Here is a 22,837-nt window from a genome sequence, read left to right as displayed (position 1 = left end):
CTGGAATCTTTGGGCACTACTATAATATAAATGTTTGCTACTATTAATAAAAGGGATGATGGCCCAGGGCTTTTGTGAAACTGAGCTTTATGAGAGTCATAGGAAATGTATGGTCATGTCAGAGCTATCCGCTCAGGGGCATCACATTTAAAAACGAGTGAGAAAAACCAAAATCCTATTGCAATCCACTCAGATCAAGAAGCAGCATTTCATCCTGAGTTCTTTAGCTCCCATGTGCTACATCACTATATTAATGAGGATGATCGCTCAAACCACATAGCACAACACCATGGGATATATTTGGCATACGAGTCCATCCCTGAGGGAAAGAAGTGAAATGAATGAGCAGACACTTAAAGTGCTCCATTCCAGTCTGTGCAGCGTCAAGTGAAGGATGGCTGTGGTGATGAACACAAAGACACAGAGTTTTGGAGCATTCAGAGCTCCTTATTCATTGCTGCCCAAGGTGTTTGTGTAAAAAAGAAAGATATTCAGAGTGTGGAAGCAAGAGGTGCACAAGTTCAGTTAAATAGGAAAGTGCAAAGTATGGCAAGTCCGACAGCTTTACTTCATATCCTTCTTTAGCAGATTGCTGATAAAGTCCTTGGCATCATCAGAGATTTCATCAAAAGCTTCATCATCAAAGTCCCAGGTTGCTGAGGTAACGTTGGCTAAAGTTTCATTGTCATTGTCTCCCATGAAAGGAGAAAGTCCACTGACCCTGGGGATAAAAAAAACAACAACCCACAAAACAGTGTCAGTCTTTAAATGAGCATAGATAACAGTTAACATCCTTATGACAGCTCTTTGCTCTCTGAAAATCTGTATCAGGAGAAGTCGCATGTCAACTTAAAATAATATACTTGAAAGTTGATATACAGGCAAAATAAATGGGAAGAGGACTAGAATTTAAATTCCCAAAGCTAAGAGAGAAAAATTCTCCTCTTTCTTATACTTCCCCATTTTGGGGAGGGACAACAGCAGTTAGGTAAAGATGAAGTGGAGAGTTAGAGTTTGATACCATAATAATTTGCTACATAGAAGGTTCAGTTCTCCTCAGATAACGACTATGCAAAGATGATACTGTAACTCAGCAGATCTGCTTCTTGTGTATATTCAAAGTCATATTTGCTAACTTTAGTGACAGAAATAAGACTGTAGTGCTTTTTACTCCTCATGCTCAGGCAAGGCCAACATAGCTAGAAGTGAGAGCTGGATCCTGTCCCGTCTCATGCATTAACAAAGTTCTTTTCTAAAAATTGATTACAGGTCAGTTATAATGGTGCAACTTCTCTCTAGGGAATGGAGTTGCACAAATGTATCTGCAGATATAATTTGGCTTTCAGGTCTGTTATTACTGATGATGATGCATGAGAAGGAAATAACATAGCTAGTTTCTGATATGTGAGGTTGAGTTTGCAGGGCTAGCAGTTAGAAGAAATACTTTTGTACTGAGCAAATTTGATCTGTTGTCACTGAGGGAGAGACATGTACAAACATGGAACCTCCACCTCATCCTGCCATTTTTACAAAATATCTTTTCAAAGTAGAGCAGCACTTTAAGTGACACTATAACCTAATATAAGCTATATAAGTGATGACAACTCAGTATTATTGCATCTAGAAATCAGCTGAGGAAATGTCAAAGAAGGCCTATAATAATCCATTTCTATAAACATATAGCAACATCAAGAACAGAAATGGGCCCAAGCTGCAAAGTTCTGATACTGATCTGAACTCTTCCAAAGTTCAGAAACATTCATATCCAGGGATTCAGTTTGGCCCTTTTTAGAAATAAGCCACCGAGGTCAGATCTCCAGAGTTTGGAGTTGTTCAAATCCTAGTTTTGGCTCATTGCTAATAAGAGGAAGCACTAGGATTCAAACATTTTTCTAAAACCTCTGTTTTCTACATGGTAAACTAAAATGGCAGCTCTGTTAATCCAACCACTAGGTGGAAGCAAGGAACTGTCTAGAATGTTGGTTTTTAAATTGTGGGGCAGACATGCAAGGACCTGACTAGTTCATTTTTTCTTGTTTCTTCAAGGTATCCAGTGTATGCTGGTCCAAATCCCTGGGGAGCTCAACCGTGTCCCCTTGTGCCCTAGGGTAGGGTGGGTGGCTGGGAGGTTAGTCCCAGAATCCCTGCGCTCTTCCTCTGCCCCCATCCCAATATGCTCAGCACTGAGCCACCATCCTTCTGCTGGTCAGCTGTCATGTGAACTGCACAGCCTCACAAGAACTCCTTCCCTTTCTATTGCTCTCACTCTGCCTATGACTGCACTGGGAATCAACATGGCAGGGACAGCATGCATGGGCCTGGCCCTCCAGCAAAGGCCTCGCACAACTGTGTGCACACACACAGACAGAGGGTGCGGAACCAATGAACACAAGTTGCCACTCCAGGTTGCTGGGATTCAAATGGGGTGTGTGAGAGCCTCCTCCCACCCTGGCTGCTCATGTGGGGATTTTCTCCTTTCCTCTAGGGTCCAAACTGCACACCCCCTGGGTACCCTTGTGCCAAAGGGGCACATATGGGACATGAATCTCTGAAGGGAGGTGCAGCAAAAAAAGTTTGGGAACTTCTGGTCTAGAATAGTCCATTGAAAGACAGGTACATCATCATAGATCAGTGCATCGCCAGCTGCCTGTAACTGTGCCCAGTGGAGTCTCTTCATTCTGGGAAATCAAGTAAACATATATTATCATTACCATGGTCCCTTAGTGCTTACCCTGATGACTGACATTCACAAAAAGTGAAAGCAGACAAGGCTTTCATTATTGCTTAAGAAGATATAAATACTGTTGTCATAATCCACTGAATGCTCTGGTGTCCCTTCAAGTGTCAGGAAAGAGGGCATGAACCCTAGAGGCTTATCTGCTGCTGTCAGAGAGTAGTAACTTTTGGTTACTACCAGCAAGGGCTAGATTCAAGCTAGTGAACAAGGGATGAAGGTTCTGTCCTACTAATGTATCAAAGTTGCCCAGACTCCCATTATATTTGCTTTGTTGCCCTTCACTAGCTCTGATTTTTTTTTTAAGCACACAGTTCAATTAAAAACAAACATTCTTAAAAATGTAGGCAGGATAAGTATAGCCGTGTCAGTCCCAGGCTATTCAGAGACCAGGTGGGTGAAGTACTATCTATTATTGGATCAACTTCTGTTGGCGAGAGTGCTGAGATTTTGCAAGCTTGTCTCTCCCACTAACAGAAGTTGGTCCAAATAAAGATATTAACTCACCCTCCTTGTCATACTTAAGAATGTTATTTCAAGACAGGTTGCCTTCCATTTGGTTTAAATAGTTGCTAACTAACTGCTGTTTAAAACAATTACCACTAGAGGGCACATCTGTCCAGGATATTATTTTTCAATATGCTTTGACTCAATGTCTTTATGATAACTGTCTTTACAAAAACTATATTAATTTGAGGGAGAGGCACTAGGAAGGGGAAGAATCTTAAAACACTGTACTGAGCATTAGGGCAAATGGCCTGGGATCAAGCCCTCACAATGCCTTTTATATACCTATAGTTTAAAACAAAGGTTATAGGCCACTTGCCTAGATCTTTGGTTATGTGTTTTTAGCTTTCATTCTGACACTTATTGTAAGTGTTGCTCTGGTGGCCCATGTAATGAACCTTCCAGTGGACCATTCTATTGTTAGTTGTGGGTGAGATTTTTAAAAACGTTTTTTCCTTGAGGCAGGAAACTTAAATAAAATCCTGGCCCCATTGAAGTCAATGGGAAAATGCCTGATGACTTCAATGGGACCAGGATTTCACCCAAGTCTATTTGTGTTTTGTATATGGTTGAGTAAACAATGAACAATTCATTTACAAAATGTGAAGACCACTGTGTATCAAGCCACTCACAGTGACTCGAGCATGCCACTGCTGCATATCAGAAAAAGGAGACAGTAAAAGAATAGGAGTGAATTGGGGCACTGATCCACATGGTAACACAAGAAACATTTGGATTTGGATTCCATGATCTCCACCCCAGTTGTATGTGCTATTCAGAGCGGATCATTCAACAGGACAGAACTTCCTTCTTCCACCATAAAAGGCATCCCGGACTGGTCATCGCACATTACAAAAGGAAACCTTCAAGGATGTGCTTGCCCTAAACTCAGCAGCTCAGCAGCTGCAGCACAGGACTAAAGGGCACTTTGACAAGTCCCCTTAATTAATGAGCAGATGTGAAGGAAAGAAGAGTCACAAGTACCAAAACTCTAGAATGCAGTACTGTATGAGACAGTCCTGGATTGGCAGGGAGTTGGACTAAGGATACAATAATATGCCTTTCATCTTCAACATCTGATGTATTCCACCTAAAATTTCGACCTAGAGAGAACCATAGTACTATAGAGACTCAATTCTGTAAGGTGCTCTCAGGCTCAGATCCCAGAAAGCACCTAAGTACATGACTAACTTTAAAGCATGTGAGCAGTCCCACTGAAATCAATGGGACTACTTTTGTTCTTAAAATTAAACATGCGCTTAAGTGCTTTGTTGACTCAGGGCTGCAATGCTCCACATCTGTGGGTGAAACAGCCTCCTTTGTTGGCTCTTTCTGACCATTTCAGCCTCCTTTTTATGCAGTCAGACTCACTCCAACAATATCACTGCTCCTGAACAAAACAAAATTAGGTGGAACTCACTGGGTTTTAAAAACACTCTGGATTGAAACGTGAAGTCACCTCTAAATATATAGTTTACAGAAAGCACTTGAAGAATGAATGATCAGGCCCAGCAAAACTGCTGTAAGACCCACTATCCTTCAAGAACGGCTTCTGTCCATACATTCTAAAGATACTAGACTTTCACAGAATTATTAACAGCCCCCACAAAAGAGTTGTGCTACTCCCCTTTGTCACTAGCAACTCCATCCAAAATTTCGTACAAGTGTTGTGCTGTCATAAGTAAACTGGAAAATATCCACTCTTTGTAGCCCCATTCCCTCATACAAAAGTATCACTAAATATTTTACTGCCCCGGGAAGTTGCCTGTAACTCAGGGTACGTCTTCACTACCGGCCATATTGGCAGGTAGCAATCGATTTCTCAGGGATCGATATATTGCATCTCATCTAGACGCGATATATCGATCCCCAAACGAGCTCCTGTCAACTCCGGAACTCCACCAATGCGAACGGCGGTAGTGGAGTCGACAAGGGGAGCCGCGGACGTCGATCCCGCGCCGTGAGGACAGTAGGTAACTCGTTCTAAGATATTTTGACTTCAGCTATGCTATTCACGAAGCTGAAGTTGCGTATCTTAGATTGATTTCCCCCCCTAGTGTAGACCAGCCCAAAGTCTAGCATCTCATACAGACATTTGGAAAACTAACTAGGTACTGTATGTGAGGTGGAGGCACGAGCCCCAGAGGGGAAGAAGTAAATCAAAATGAGCAGATGTATTTGCTTCTTATTTGAGAAATGTTTTATTCTCTTAATTTACACCATGTAAGGTACACTACACTACACTGAAGGGCATCTTTACAAGTGTGTACAATACTATAAGTCACATGCATGAATGTGTAATAAGACCTATGAAAACTGGAAGATTAATGTGTGAAAAAGTGACAGTGTAAAATGACATCTTACTTCACAATATCTGTTCTGTCTTTTACACATCTCTGTTTACTACCTAAGACAAGTTTTCACTCCTTGTAGCACTGTAAAGCAGTATGGCCACTGGTAGAATGAAAAGGATTCTATTCGCCTTCATGCTTCATCAGCAAGTATCATTAGATAAGTTACTGATGCAGAATCTCTGGCCCTGATTAAGCCAAGTACTCAAGGATGTGCTTAAGTCCATTCCTACTCAATAAAGCATTTCAGCATGTGCCTTAGGGCACGCCTACACTACCTGCCAATCGGCGGGTAGTGATCGATCTATCGGGGATCAATTTATCGCATCTAGTGTAGACGTGATAAAATCGATCCTGATCGCTCTGCCATCGACTCTGGAACACAACCATGGCGAGATGTGGAAGCAGAGTCGACAGGGAAGCGGCAGCGGTCGACTTGCTGCCATGCTCACAGCCAGGTAAATCTACCTAAGATATGCTAACTTCAGCTATGCTATTCACGTAGCTGAAGTTGCGTATCTTAGGTCAACCCCCCGATCCCCACCCCGCACAGTGTAGACCTAGCCTAAGTCTCATCAAAGTCACTGCAGCAACTTCTCAGGCCTAACAAAGGGTAATGGTGGGAGAAGCAATATCATTGTCCTGCAAAGGGCTTGGAGCCTCAGGGTAAGACTGATGGAAGCTGGGAGAGAAAAGAGTCTGTTTTTAGAAAAAATGGAGTGGTTGACATATAGGAATGTTTGGTAAACTCTAAAATGCATTCATTTGAATTGATTTATTATGCATGTAGCATAATACAAATGCAGGTAGCAAATTACATGTAGCAGCCCATTGACCATTAAGCAACCAAAACACTCTCCTCTATTCTGCGCTTTCCAAACACTATTTCAAAATACTGTTGTTTAAAACTCAATCAGGTTTTCCTACATATGGACATTCCATGCTGTTGAGAATTTACAAGGCCACAATAACTGTTCCTTTCCTCCTGCGTTAAGGTGTGAGTCAGTTGATTTGCATTGGGAATACTTGTAAGGAAGGCCATATTTTTGTATGTATTCAGAAAACAAAACAAAGAAAAACTGGCAGCTAATGGATGCAGTACCCACAAGCTCTTGTCTTTATCGCAGAACTTCTTGACCTGGGGACTCAGTTGTTCCTTTCTTAATAGCCATTTAAAGTAATAAATGCCTAGCAATTGGTTTGATGGATTATGGAAACAATTTCCTTTTAGGAATGTGAAAGCTAAGTGATAAAAATGAGCTGCGTGCGCCCAGGAAAATTAATTTTGAGTTTAAGCTATGATCTTACTATTAGATGAATATCAGGCTGTTTACTGAAAACATTTTTCCAGCTACTTAACCAGGCATCTTTCTGGCATTCTAAACACAATTTGTTTAAAAAGTCTTTTGCAATTTCCATTTTTAAGGACAGGACTGAAATATTTTACTCTCTTGACAATGCTCAATATTTATGTACCTGTTCTTGGAAGATCCTGAGTGCCTATATTTATAGATGCTAAGACCAGAAGGAACCATTAGATCATCTAGCCTGAGCTCCTGCACAACGCATGTCATAGAATTTCACCCAGTAATTCCTGCAGTAAGACCATGACTAATCAAAGGAAATTGAGCATGCTCAATGCCTCACACAATCACTCACTGAGCATTGCCTGCCATGCTCAGCATCTCCACTTTACAATCCTTTCAACATATCGTCAGTGACAAATGAGCAAAACTGACTAACTGTTAGGATGAATCAAATGTTAGAATGAATCAAACACATTGGTTCTAGTAACCCTAGCAGGTAATTTGAAGGAAATACACTTAGGTGAACATGATCATAACTAAGGCTGCGAGTTTGTCACAGAGGTCATGGAAGTCACGGATTCCATGACTTTCTGTGACCTCCATGATGTCTGCTGTGGCTGGTGTGCCTGGCTCAGGGGCATCTCAGGGAGCCTCTACATCAGTCGCACCAGCTGCTGCTGAGGCAGTCTCGGGCCACCACATTCCCTCGCCCAGCAGCAGCAGAGTTTGAGTGTGGGAGAAGACAGGGGGTTGGGATATGCGATGGAGTGAGGTGGGCCCTGGGCGGCGCTTACCTGAGAGGCTCCCTGGAAGTGGCAACATCCCACTGGCTCAGCTCCAAGGCGAAGGCATGGCCATGAAGCTCTGCGCGCTACCTCTGCCATTGGCCATTGTTCCTGGCCAATGGAAGCTGCAAAGCCATGCTCTGGGCGGAGGCAGTGTGCAGAGCTTCCTGGTCATGCCTCCACCTAGGCAGAGTTTTATGTTATTGAATGTTAGCAATACAGCTGTCCGAAAGGGTTCATTAGAAAAGAGCCAAGAATAGTAAAAATAAACAAAAATTCTGTAGTGCCTGCAAGACTAAATGGCATATAGACAGCTGGAAAGAATTCATCACAGTTATGCTTCAATTAGACAAAGGTTATTATAAACGCAAAGAGAAACCCTGAAAATAGACAAATGGAGATGATTTATACAACCCATAGTTTTTGTGGCATGTTACTTCAAAGTCAATACATTAACTAAAGATGATGAAACAAGAAGTAGAACAGGACAGTAAGTAAGATCAAACAGGAAGACAAACAATAAAAGATAGATACCATGGAGGAAATGTAAAGAAAAAAACAATTATGTAGTGACTGGAGTGAATGATTTATTTAGGATGATTAAGGAGGACTGAACATGAATAGCATGGAAAAATAAAAACTAACTGGAGGCCAGTGCTATATAAGTACCAAGCATAATCAGTGTTACGTGGCAGATGTCCTCACCAAGAAAGGAGAGAAATTGCGTAAGGGGGTATTACTACAGAATATGCAACAAGAATAGTAGGAAATTAAGGAAAATATAGGCAAAGAATGTCCAGAAAAACGTCCCAACAGCAAGATCTATCAGACAATGGAATAATTGTATTTATTTATTTCTATTGCAGTACTGCCTAGGAGCTTCAGCCATGGAAGAGGCCCCCCTTGTTCTAGGTGCTGTACAAATACAGAATAACGAGACAGTTTCTCTCCCAAAAGAGAGCTTACAATCTAAATGTAAGACAAGAGACAGATAGGCAGGCAGAAGAGTACTAAGAATCAATGAGATCGTATTGGTCAACATGAAAGGCAGTGGCTTCAGCACCCTAGCAGCCAAGTAAATGGTAGAAACCCCTTTGCTTGAGACATTTAAAAATGAAGTTGACATCACACTGGAAATCAGACTGTGACAGAGCGTCCTTGGTGTTGCTGCTGGATTGGAGAGAAGAAATAAGGAGTTCTCCCCCTTTGTATGCCCCATGGAAAAGGCTGGGCTGGTCAGAGTCTTTGTGTTCTGGAGAGCACAAGAACTGCTTCATCCATATCGCCAAGGCCACAGATTGGCCCAAAGGGTGTGAGGAGGAAGCAGAACTGTGGTATTCTCACCCACATCTCTGCACGTGCTCCTGGAATTAAGTATGCTGTGGGGAAGCTGGGTGCACCATTCCCAATGATAGTGCAGCGTCTACACTTCAGTTGACACACCCAGAAACTACAAGAGGGATTGTGCCAAAGGCCTTTGAAGTAGTGAGGCTCTGCATTGCAACCTTGAGGTTGTATATCACCAGTTCATTCTGTTGCACAGAAAAGTCCTGCACGGGCAGAGAGAGATTAACTGATTATTATTATTACATACTCTTGGCTGAGTTCCAGCTGCACCCAGCTCTGTACAAGACATCAAGGAAGATGCAGTCTCTTCCTTAATGGGTTTATAATCTAAACAGATAACATTGGGCACAATAGCAAAACCACAGTGGGAAACTGTGCTCCTTGTCTTTCTTTTGGTTGGGTGTGTTTTTTAATGGGGTTGTGACAGTACACTGCTGACATGTTTAGCATTAGTGGGCCTTGAAGAAGAATTGGTCTTTAAGGAAGTGAAGAGAGGATGGGAGTCTGGCTCACTAGAATGGGCATGGAAATTCCAGGTGAGGACCCAGTGGGTCTTTTCCCACTCTAACTTCTCTGATTTTATACTTCCATCGTGGTGAAGATAAATCTGCCATTGGCTGCTGCATCAAACTACTTGTGACTCTAATTATGTATCAGTGAGGCAAAGATCTTCACTGTGTCTGTGGAGTGTCAAGACAATTTTCCCCCTAAAGTTTTAAAGGAGTTTAAGGCAAACGTGTGATAAATTCTATGAAATATTTCAGGAGATTAATCAAGTTGCCAGAGCATCTGAAGCAAACATAGCTTTATTCTTCATGCGAAAACAACAACCCAGGAAACTATAGGTTAATCTAGATGACTGAACTTCCAAAAAGAGGCAAAATTCTAAGGTTCTAAAAAACATGTCTCTGGGATGTTGCAAACACGGGAATGGTTTGCATGGGAACATATATGAAGAGTGTGGCGAAACAAAAAAAATCCACCACACCCTAAGGAAGATCAAACAGTTATGAGGGAACGTATGACATAGCGGACTAATGTATGCAGTGTTATTGTAGCCATGTTGGTCCCAAGTTATTAGGGAGACAAGGAGGGTGAAGTAATATCTTTTACCAACTTCTGTTGGTGAGAGCGACAAGCTTTCGAGCTTACACAGAGCTCTTCTTCAGGTCTGGGAAACTGACTCAAGGCATGTCTGCACTAGTGAGCTTCCAGGGACACAGCTGTACCATGCAAGAGCGCTTGTGTAGCCATTCTATGCCAAGGGGAGAGAGCTCACCTGTCAACATAATAAAACCACCTCCATGAGCAGCAGTAGCTATGTTGGCGGGAGAGCATACCACTATATACACTACCACTGCCAGTGAAACTTATGTCACTCGGGTGTGCTTTTTCACACCCCGAGTGACATAAGTTTTTCCAACATAAGTGGTAGTGTAGGCATGGCCTCAGAGTGTCAATGCTAAATACAAGATAGAACAGATAGTTTAGCCTAAGTAGTTACCACATATTTCAAGGGACCATTCAAGGTGAAGTGGCCTGAAAACATCCCTCCAGCCACAGAGAGGAAAGGAAGGGACAGGTGGGGTGGGATGGGGTAGGGTAGGATATGGAGAAGCAGCTGGACTGGGGTTGTTAGTGGGTTACAGATTGTTGTAATAAATCATAAACCAGTGTCTCTTTTCAGTCCATGATTTTTAGTGTCTAGCAAAGTTATGAATTTAAGCTCCAAGGTTTCTCTTCCGAAAGGGCTGTGCAGCTTTCCTTTGAGGATGAGGACTGATAGGTCAGATATAGAGTGATCATTTTGTGAAAAGTGTTCCTCCACAGGTGATGATGTGTTTTTGTCTTTTATCATCTTCCGTGTGAGTTCACATGAGAGCATAGTGATTGTCTGGTTTCACCCACATAGTTATTGGGGCATTTAGTGCACTGGATGAGGTACACCACATATTGAGATAGGCATGTTTAGGACCCAAGGATTTTGAAAGGTGTGTTATGGGGCAGGTTTGATCATTGTAACAGTAGAGATATGTCTGTAGGTTTTCCATCCGTTGTTCTTGGCAGGCTCTGGTACCACTGAGATGGTGTGTCTGGTCTATGGGGAGCTTGCTTCTGATGATGAGCTTGGAGAGGCTGTGGGGTTGTCTGAAGGCCAGAAGAGGGAACTCAGGAAAGATTTTTTTTCCCCCAAGATGGAGGTCCCCATCGAGTGAGAGTTGTAGTTTGATGATACACTGTATGGATTCTGGTGCGGCATGGTAGGTGACAACTAGGGATGTGAGGGTGAAGAGGGTTTTATTTCTGTATTGAAGCAGGTTCTCTTGGGGTATCTGGGTGGCCCGTTCCATGATGCGATCTGCTTCTCTGGAGTGTCCTTGTTTGGTGAAGGTGATTTTGAGTGTTTTTATGTGTATATCTTGGACTTTCTCCTCAGAACATATTTTGTGATATCTGAGTGCGTGGCTGTATATAATAGATTTCTTGGTGTGTCTGGGGTGGTTACTGGATCTACGAAGGTAGGCATAGTGATCCAGGAGTTTCAAATATATAGTTGTCTGTAGGGTTCCATTTTTGAAGCTGATCATGGTGTCTAGAAAGTTGATGCTGATGTGGGAGTGTTCCAGAGAGTTTAATAAGTTTATTACAACAATCTATAACTCATTAACCCCCCTTCGCCCCCAACTGTTCTCCATATGCCTCCTGCCCTGTTCCTTTCTCTCTTTTGACTAGAGAGGTTTTAATGGGCCACTTCACCTTGAATGTCACTTTGAAACATATTAGCTACCTATGATAAATAATCTGCTTCACTGTGTATTTAGCAGTGAGTTAGGGCTTGTCTACATTACCGCTGGATCCAGGGGCAGAGATCGATCTAGTCGGGGTCGATTTATCGCGTCTAGTCTAGACGTGATAAATCAACCACCGAGCACTCTCCTGTTGACTCCAGTACTCCACCAGGGAGAGAGGCGCAGGTGGAGTTGATGGGAGAGTGTCAGCCATCAACTTACCACAATGAAGACTCCGCAATAAGTAGATCTAAGTACGTCGACTTCAGCTACGTTATTCACGTAGCTGAAGTTGCGTAACTTAGATTGATCCCCACAGAGTGTAGACAAGGCCTTAGTTTCCCAGACTTGAAGAAGTGCTCTGTGTAAGCCCGAAAGCTTGTCTCTCTCACCAACAGAAGCTGGTCCAATAAACGACACTGCCTCACACACTTTGTCCCTCAAATATCTGACCAAGGCATTCTTCTTTTTTATTTTAAAGTCTAATAGTATCATTTTCTTAACAGGTAGACAAGATTTGAGAAAATAAATGAAAGGAACCTGTGAGCATGTGCCTTTCACATAGTACTCCAAAGCAAAGTCTGAACACTTTGCAGAGTCATACGCTCTCTGCACTTGGTGTTAGCAACAAATTACCAATAAGATAAAGTTCTGCTCAAACCTTCTTCCGTAGGCATGGCTGCCCCTCGGGTTCTTGGTTTAGGACTGCTGAGCCAACACCCTAGATCCATTCCCACTAGATAACCACTCCTACCTCTCTTATAACTAAATGGGGTAATGGGTCACCTGTCTCAGTGAGTGGGCAGATCCGGAAGAACCCACTAAACCCTTTCCCTGCTACTAAGGTGGGATGTTTCAAGAATACAGAGCAATCCTGTTACACAATCATAAGCAAATGGACTTAAATTAAATTAGAGTGTGATATTGTGATGAGAAAGACAGAAAGAAAAAAAGCTGTTCCCAACTGAATTATTATATTTATTTGTTATAGAACATCAAACTTGAACACGTCAAAGCTGGAGTCAGATAATTTCTATTGCTCTTCACATGCAAGAATGAAAACCCTGTTCATCTATGTACTCTTCTAGAAATATCCGCTCAAAGATTATGAGTGTATATAATCAATCACCTACATAAAAAGACCATCTAAGCAGAAACTGTAACCAACCTCACATTTGCATTAGGTTGATACAAACTGTTTATAAAAATTAATTAGTTTATACAGTGGTAGATGTAAAATAGTGAATTAAATTTTTTTTTAAAACTGGTACAGCATCACTGGGATTCGTTAGTTCATCTTAAGGATTTTCGAAGGATATAGTCAGGATTGGAGAAACTCAAAATATAACTAGTCATTTTTATTGGTGTAAAATTTGCTAAATACATATAATTCATCCATATTCTTTTTCTACCATAAATGTTTCAGTGCTCTGATTTCTAAGATAAGTAACATCAATGGCAGCAACCCAGGGATTCACAAGCAACCCTTCAATAACAAGTCAAGGTACACGCAAGGAAACAGATTTAGATTTCAAGACACAAAGGTGATCCTTTTAAGCAGCAAGGAAGGATAAATATTTAAAGACCATATAAAAGAGATTTTAACAATGTGTTTTTAAGTGATCGTGGACTCCTGCTGACTTATGTTAACTTAACATTCTTTCAACAAGCTGTATTTTTCTGAAACCCCACAATGAAAAGTGAAATTGTAGATGGCTAAACTCATAAAGGCTCCAATCCTGAAATTTATCACTGGGTTCTTCAGAAAACAATGTGTGACTGGGGCCCACTTATGTTAGTGTTCATTGATCATTCTGTAGTTCATGATTACAAAATATAAGTGGTCATATCCTGACAATTCACCTCTGCAGTTGCTAAGAGTTGAGCATGCTCAGAAGCTCCCAGGATTTGGCCCAAGACTAGCAAGAGTACTCACAAGATGTAGCAGATAACTCCTATACTCCACATATCTGTGGCATATCCAATAGGTTCATAGTTTATAACTTCTGGAGCCACAAACTCAGGTGTCCCAAAGAGAACTTTCAGAGAACCTGTACTTTCTGTGAAGAAAGAAAGAGGAAAACATTAATGGTTGTATATTTTTTGAAAGTATAATGAACAGCCTGCACTCACATTTATGGGTTAGTTATTAAACTCTGTCACCAAAAAGGTAAATAATTGACTGAGCTGCTACTAGCTTGGCCAGCTCATGTCTTCCTGGACTCATGAATGAATAACAAATAATAATTCTTCTGTGCTAAGCATCACAAATGCACTCAGCACTGCACGAGACACACAATAAAGAGAGTTCTTCCCTTGAAGAATTTGCATTCTAAATAAGACAGACACAGGGTTACCAGCACACATTAGGAAGATAAGAGATGGGCCCAGCTTGTGATGTTTGGATTCAGAGCTAAACTTTCCCCAAAAGTTTGTGGGTAGCTGGGCCCATCTCTGCTTAGGTAGCTCCACAAGAGCAGATGTTAGGTCGCTTAATGCCCTACTGGAAGGTGCTCAGATACTGCAAAGATGAGCGTGGAATAAAACCTATAGAGAATAGAAGCAAACGTGCCATATTACCAGCAAAAGCAACAACAGCACCACTATTTGTACTACACATATGTCCAGTTTCAGATAACATTTCCAGAGAAGGGTGTGAAACACCATACAAGCCATTTAGTATGGAATTATCAGGAAATCCAAATGTGCCCGTTTTAGACCACGTCTATTCCAAACAGCTGGAGAAGGAAACAGAGGAAAGAAGCAAGAGTGCAAGTGGGGAGGCAACCAACAAGAAGGAAGTGGGCAGGGAACAAGGATGTCCAGGAATGGAAAAAGGAAATGATCAAGTGCAAGTGGGCACAAAGGACCAAGAAATTATGTTTACTGGGTACACTGGAGGAAATGGATTTAGTTTGGGAAAGCAGCTCTTGTCCAGACTCCAAGATAACCTGGGCAATCAGTGCTTGGTGTAAATGAAGTCCACGGCCGTACTATGAAAAGAAGAGGAGTACTTGTGGCACCGTAGAGACTAACAAATTTATTTGAGCATATGCTTTCGTGGGCTACAGTTTACGCTCAAATAAATTTGTTAGTGTCTAAGGTGCCTCAAGTACTCCTGTTCTTTTTATAGTACGGCAGATACAGACTAACACGGCTGCTGCTCTGAAACCTGCCCTACTATCGTTATTATTAATTGTATAACAGTAACATCTAGATCGGGGCCCCATCATGCTAGGTTCTGTACAAATACAGAAGGAGAGACTGTCCCTGCCTCAAGAGATTACAATCTCACTAGAAAGACAGACAAAGGATTGGAGGGGGAAAAGATGTAATAGAATCTAGTCCGTTAATGTTAAAATAATCATGTTACAAAAAGTGTTGCACCCTTATAACAATTAAAACAAAAACTAAAAAAAAATTATCAGGTTAATCGTTTACTAGACTACAACTGAACTTACTTGATAATCAGAACAGAGCGCTCCTACAGAATATATTTATTTTCTGGAACCATCTAGTAGACAAATTAACCACGTTTTACTATCATTCCTGCATGATCATCAGTTCATATGGTTAAGAAATTATAATTAATTTGCCCTTCTACAGTTCCTTCCATCCAAAAATCTCAAAGCACTTTACAAACTCTAATCACACAACCTCTTAACACCCTTTGAAGCATTAGTATCCCCATTTTATAGATCAGGAACCCAAAGCACAGAGAAGTTAAGTAATTTACCCAAGGATCACACAGCAAGTCTGTGACAGAATCAGTTTTGTGCCATAATCACTAACCATCCCTTCCTCCTGCAAGTATGCACTGGGCACTATCATGGTGAATTCACTCACATTCCTCTCATCTTTTCATTTTACACACTACAAAATCCTTTCTTCCTCTTGTCATAACCAGTGATAGCAAGTTAATTCAGGAAATCTTGCAATCAACAGAGACCTCCAGGGCCATCCGGTTGAAAGGATGTCAGTTTCTAGTGACTGAAAAGCCACATTTTGCACAGAGGGCCAGTTTTTTACAAGCTTAGTACATAGGAAGAACCCTGGCTTCGGCTACCATTTAAGTGAGATCTAATGCTGAAGCGTTAGTTGGAAACTGGCCTTTTTTTCTGAACTGTGCATAACAAATTGATTTCCAAAAAACAATGTCTTAACAGCACACACACACAAAAATCCTATGAACCCACAAAGTTTATCTTAAACAAATTTTTTACATGAGCTTCTAAGAACACCAAAAAAGGTCAGGAAAATCTCTCACTACGTCTTTGGTATTTCCTGACAAAATAAGAGACCTAATTATCTTCATAAAATGACTGCAGATGGATTAATGGTTTTAACTAATTTAAGTTAGATCAAAGTACTGAAAGTTAAGGTGCACTAGATTTTTACTGGTTACAAATCAATTAAAGAGAAAATTATATTATATTGCAAATTGATGCAGTCTCCACTCAGTTATCACTTCCATTCTCTTTATGAGAGGTTTGATTGAGTAAAGTCTGCCGGATTAGAATAATAGATTGCAGGGCTAACATAGGTCCTACTCCCCTTCGATTAAAGTCAGTGGGCGTTCCAACATAATCATAAATAGGTGCATTAGAATGCTCACAATCTGTCAAACCAGGCAATTGCAAAGAAGAATGAACTAAACATAACCACATACCAAGACAATCTTGAATGGCTTAGAGCTGTTGCTAATAAAAATTGTTTTCCTTTTACTGGAAGAAGTCTGAGCTGAATATTGAGAAAAAGTCTTACTGATCAGTAAAGCACTATTTTCCTTCATGTGGCCTATTCAGTATGGTATTCTCTCTTTGTGGGAACGGCTACACATGCCACACCTTAAACTTGGTGGATAATTTGGACAGAGTTGCTCACAGTTCAGCCATGGATTAACACCAGAGGTGAGTTTGGTTCATAGATGAGAAAAAAGGCAAATGCTCATAATGCCACAGTGCAAGCAAGAGCAATGCACAAATTAATCTACATTTTATGAAATCAAGATAAATTCTGGTGTACATGGCTACAATCCTTCTATGATTGAGAAAAACAAAGCATAATTGCCAATGTGGTATTTGTGACCTGATTGCAGCAATTCACATTTTTGCATCACACTGTGCAAAATACACAGTGAATGCAATATGCTTTCCAAGAATCCAGAAACTATTAACATGAACACCACATTGAGAAGAGGGAATCCAGTCTCTCTTTTGGAATCTTGGCTTCAACTCATCGTGATCTGAAAGTGAGGTGCTACTTGGAAAAGTTACTGTAAAAATGCCATTCTGGGATTCCATGTTTATTGTCTCTCAAAGATCAAATCTGCTGACTTCACAAGTAAATGAGTTTCCTAGATGCTAGTTGGAATCTGACAGTCAAATTGGAGTTGTTCACACATCACCCATAAAGACTTTACTATTAACATTTCTGCTGATGATTCTTGAATTTGTATTTCAGTGAGTAAAGTGAGCAGATTGGTTGAATAAAAAGGTACCACTTTCACATAGTCTCTTTTCAGAGCATAGCTATACCTTAAATCTGGAAGGCAGACTTGTTCATTCCTAATTAGATTAATACATTCTTTTTGCTAAGAATTCTTAGTATGTTTGCACTACTCTGTGACTTAAGACAGACCAGAAAGGGAAGGATGGATACAGAGATGTACAATTAAAGGCAGAATACAATAATTCCAAACATTACTTGCACACTAATCACTTGTTTTGTTTTTTGTAAAGGAATCACGTGTAATTTTATTTAAAAAGGGGAGCACAAAACTATGGGCCCCATTGTGAACCCATTACTTACACTGGTGAGCAGTAATTCCCATAAATTGCCCCCAAGGAAGTCAGTTGGATTAGTTACATGAATAACTGCTCCCCAAACCTGAGTAGCAAGTTCACAATCTGCCCGTATCTAGTTTAATACTTAGAATGATTTTTCTTCTGCTGCAAAGTATAAGATAAAAATAGAAAATAAAAAGAGCACTCGATATTCAGTTAGCAGAGCTATTTGCTGTATGGCTTCCCAGCATATATGAGGCTCGCTAATGGAACTAGCGACGAGGCCACTGAAGAGCATGAAGGCAAGTAGCCATCCAAATGACTCCACTTTGGAATGACACCATACATGGGAACCTTCAGTCCAAAAAAAATTTTGAGCAAGTTATCAACAGTTCAAAACTGGGGATTGTGATAGAAGTGCCTCTTCAACATAGGGTTGCAAGTGTCCGGTTTTCGATTGGAATGCCTGGTTGAAAAGGGACCCTGGCTGCTCTTGTCAGCACTGCTGACCTGGCTGTTAAATGTGTGGTCAGCAGCACAGCAAGGCTACGGCAGGCTCTCTGTCTTCCAAGGCTCTGCATGCTCCCGGAAGCAGCTTGTACGTCCCTGCAGCACGCAGACACAGTGGCGATCTGGGATGTTCCGTGCACTGCCCCCTCCCCGAGCACTGGCTCTGCAGCTTCCATTGGCCGGGAACGGTGGCCAACAGGAGCTGCAGGGGTGGTGCCTGCGGGGTGTGGGCACTGCACAGAGCCTCTTGGTCCCTCTTCATAGGAGCCGGACATGCCGTCCACTTCTAGGAGCCGCCTGAAGTAAGCACCACCTGGCCAGAGCCTACACCCCTAACTCCCTCCTGCACCCCAACCCCTGTCCCAGCCCTGAGCCCCTTCCTGTACCCCCAAACCCCTTATCCCTGGTCCCACCCCAGAGCCCCCACCCCCTCCCGCTCCCCAACCTCCTGCCTCAGCTTGGAACTCCCTCTTGCATCCAAACTCCCTCCCAGAGCCCGCACCCCCTCCCGCTCCCCAATCTCCTGCCCCAGCCCTAAACCCCCTCCCACATTCCAAACCCCTCCACCCCAGCCCAGAGCCCCCTTCTGCAGCCCAACTCCCTACCCCAGCCCAAAGCTCCCTCCCACACTCCAAACCCCTCGGCTCCATCCCCCAGCCTGGGGCCCAATCTTGCACCCCAAACCCCTCATCCCCAGTCCTATCCCAGAGCCTGCACCCCCATCCAGAGCTCTGCCCCCCTCCCCTGCACCCTGACACCCTGTCTCAGCCCTGAGCCCTTCCTGCACCCCAAACCCCTCATCCCCAGCCCCACCTCAGACCCTGCACCCTCAGCCAGAACCCTCACCCCTCCCACACGCCAACCTCCTGCCACAGCCTGGTGAAAATGAGTGAGAGTGGGGGAGAGCGAGGGAGTGGGGATGGAGTGAGTGGGGGCTGGCTTTGGAGAAGGGGTGGGGCAGGGGCAGGGCAAGAGTGTTTGGTTTTCTGCAATCAGAAAGTTGGCAACTTTGCTTCAACAATTCAGCATGTACAACAATACACAACAGTTTAGGACATGAAGTGAAGAATACTTTAACCAACACAAAGTGAAGGGGAAATGTAAAGTAGAATGTAATTACCCAAGATAGAAAATTCCCAGAACAAGTCCTACTCTTAAAAAAAAAAAAAAAAAAAAAAAAAAAAAAAAAAAAGTGTCATGAGATCTTTAATAACTACAAATGATCAGAAGCTTGATTTTGTGTTTTATTTCGAGTATAAGGAACTAGTGTTTCAAAATTATTTTGAATAAATGTGGTGATTTATCTCTACAACTGTTCTGACTTATGTATTTCACCTTTTGATGTACAAAGGCACTGTAATCTATAGAGACTGACTGTCATTTTGTATTCACGGCAGTGCACACTGTTTCAGAGAACAGACATACACTATGTGGTCTCTTATGGATGTCTTACTTTTGTTCTTTCTTGATTTTAATATGTTACTCTAAAATAAGAAGATTAAAATTTAAAGTAACCATTTGCTATTTATGTGCAAAAGAGCATAACAATAAATATGATAAAACTATTCTTGCCACACACAATTTGTCATTTGAACATAATAAAGTTAATAGATTTATTACCTAATCTTCTTGCAAGTCCAAAGTCAATGAGTTTGATCCTTGCCCCAGTCTTGTTGACACACATAATGTTTTCCGGCTTCAAGTCCAAATGGACAATGCCCTGCTTATGGATGTACTGAACTCCTTCTGATATCTGCCTCATGTATTTAATACACTCTCTCTCTGTCAGTTCAAAGTCCTCATCAATGATTCGTTCAAAGAGTTCTCCTCCAGAAACACTGAAACAAAACAAAAAAAGGGGTGGGGATGGGAGATTATTGGATTATTTAAAAATATATTTATTTATTGATAAACTGAACATTTCCATTATACAAACGGAGATGATTCTTCACATTGCTAGCAGTTCCTGAAGGGTTTTTAAGGCACAGCTTTTGTGTAATAATGGAGATTTCCATAGACACCACAGGAAAAAAGGTCACTTTTTAGCTGTCATTGTGCATGACGTAGATTAGTGGATCTCAACCTTTTCCATACTGATACCTCGTTTTTGTTACCAGTCCCAGACGGAATCTAGCTGGGACTCAACCTTGCATTTAGCAGTAACAGAAGCGCAAGGTGGTTGTGACAGTCTGACATCTGCTTGTGACCCCCTTGGGGGCCACAACCCCAGACTTTCAACCCATTAATATGGAGCCTGATCCACTGACTTGAATGGAAGCAGGATTGGATTTGGAATGTGCATTGTTTTTCCTTGTAATATCAAAGAGGTCTAGATAAGTAATGCAAAACTGAAAGAAAACCAAACAGTGGTGGAAGAGGAAACTGGATATTAAAACAAGACAGGATGGGAGTGAGATAAAACAAAATATTAGTTATTTTTGATACTTAGTAAATTACTCAACTTCTTCTTCAACTAAAGTCCAAAGATGGAACATACTTTGTATTTATGCTTTGGGTGACACAGGAACAGGGGAGGGAATGGTGAAAAGCCCCCTTGCTCTCATAAATCTGTTCTAAATGAAATACGGCATACTCTTTATATGGCTTAATATTTAGCAACATTTATGCTCTCTGCCAAATGTAATTGCACATTTCAGTTACAGAAGGAAAACACAATTGAAAAGCAGCCTTGTCAGATACATGGTAAGAAATTCTATGTCCCTCATGTATTAAATTGAAATAGAAACATCTGGAGTTCTGTACTCCTTTTGTTGCTTTAACTATAAGGTTTCAGAAAATATATAATTAGAGTAGCTACTGCAGTTTCCTACTAAAAAGTATTGGAGAACTAAACATGGAAACAATAAGGACAGCATATGCTTAACAAACTCAAATAATTACATGGATTACTATGTAAGGCTAATACAATGGCTAGAGTTTCAGATAAACATATCTGAAATTGAAGTTTCTTGGTTCTAATAGTTTATGAGTTCAGTATGTTAGCAACCAGTGGAGAGATGTTTATGTTCTCAGAAAATATGTGCTTTGAGCACTTTGCTGCTCCAAAATAAATATCGTCCTTGTACTTTACAAGAAATGGAGAGGAGCAAGCAGGCAGCTTCTTGTCAGAGACAACCATTTTATTTGAGTTAAAAGAGGGTTCCCAACACAAGATCTTATAACTTAAAAAGAAAGGACAAAAACCTTCAAGTGAAATATACTTCAGTGATTGCTTAAAACAGACCTAATGACTAATCTTGAACAATTCTTTTTTTGTACTCTAGATGTCATTCTTCTTGGCTCTGCCTTTGCAGAGACTATGCCATTATCTCTAGTATATCTTTTTAGCCATGTTACATGTCGATGTACGTGCATGCTGTTCTCTCCCCTCATTCCTCTAGCTATTCTGGTAGTGTCATTAAGATAAACTGTGCTTGCATTTCCTAGATTCTTGACGTTTCATTTATTTCCTGCAGTTTATATTATATTAGAAAAGCAGAGTTGTTTCTTTTTCTGGCTGTGCTTTTAAAGGTTCTTTGAGGTGGTGGATTGATAAAGTATAACCCAGGTTCCATGCACTGGCAGAGGGAAAATGTTTTTTCTTCATGCAGTTAGAACAATATCATCATCATCATAAGGGCTGATCAAGTCAGTGGGAGCCTTTGCATTGATTTCAATGGGCTTTGGTTCAGGCTCTTGAGAAGCATATACTTCTGGATGCATCTCACAGCAATTACAGGCTTTAGCTACCTGTAATTTTAAGATTGTGCCCATAGAGACACTATGGTCATTTAAAGAACCTATTTTGAACGTTCCTTATGTGAAATCTTATCTTCACTATATTTTGACATATACCCAAACCAGATGCATAGGCTTGCTGATTTGTGACCATTCATTCATACCAAATGAATGGAGATTCATTTGCACTTTAATAATCTGAGGTTTATTACAGTCTATGCAAACATAAATTTGCTTTATGAGGCAAGTGAAAGAATCTGAAGGCACTTACTCCTCAACTTTCAAAGGAATTCACAGGGCACTGGAATGTCTACAAAGACAGGAATACTTCTATATTTGGAAATTAAATTGCCTGGGATTTGCTTGCCCCTAGATCTCCAAGCCAGGTAACAAACTGTAGACAAATTGGAGGGTTTTCAGAGAAGAGCAACTGAAATGACTTAAGGAGCTGAAGGGATTGATTTATGAGAACCAATCAAAAGAATGTAATAGCTATATCTTGGCTAAGCAAAGCCATGGTAACTACAGAGGTTTAAACCACTCAAATTATTTGCATAGGGTATACACAAAGGAGAGAGAGGAATTAGTCAACAAGGTACAAAGGGAAATGCTATTCGAGGAAGGACTGCTAGGGAGAGATGGCGTTCACCTTTTGAGGAGGGGAAAGACCCTATTTGCACACAGACTGGCTAACCTAGTGAGGAGGGCTTTAAATTAGGTTTGACGGGAACAGGTGAGCAAAGTCCACAGGTAAGTGGGGAACATGAAGACCTGGGAGATGGGTCGGAAACAAGAGGGAGCGTGAGCTTCAATGGCAGAGAGAAAGGAGGGTCAGGGAAAAACTGGGAGGCAAGATCAAGCCGGTATCTTAGATGCCTATATACAAATGCAAGAAGTATGGGTAATAAGCAGGAAGAACTGGAAGTGCTAATAAATAAATACAACTATGACATTGTTGGCATCACTGAAACTTGGTGGGATAA

At 41.4% G+C, this 22,837-nt stretch overlaps 1 protein-coding gene across 2 annotated transcripts in view; it reads right to left on the bottom strand.

Moving 5' to 3' along the window:
• MYLK (myosin light chain kinase) overlaps positions 1-22,837 on the bottom strand; it is a 331,787-nt gene that overhangs the window by 6,000 nt on the left and 302,950 nt on the right. For both annotated transcript variants that reach the window (XM_032797034.2, XM_032797035.2), the window contains 3 exons: positions 19,737-19,954; positions 13,757-13,880; positions 569-721 (listed from right to left, as the gene is read on the bottom strand). In XM_032797034.2, coding sequence (XP_032652925.1) covers positions 569-721; positions 13,757-13,880; positions 19,737-19,954 — 495 coding nt within the window. The remainder of the gene's footprint in view (positions 1-568; positions 722-13,756; positions 13,881-19,736; positions 19,955-22,837) is intronic.

Source organism: Chelonoidis abingdonii, chromosome 10, assembly GCF_003597395.2.
Source record: "Chelonoidis abingdonii isolate Lonesome George chromosome 10, CheloAbing_2.0, whole genome shotgun sequence".
Taxonomy (NCBI): Eukaryota; Metazoa; Chordata; order Testudines; family Testudinidae; genus Chelonoidis; species Chelonoidis abingdonii.
Note: the sequence above shows the minus strand (reverse complement) of the source record. Positions and strands in the feature narration are given on the sequence as shown.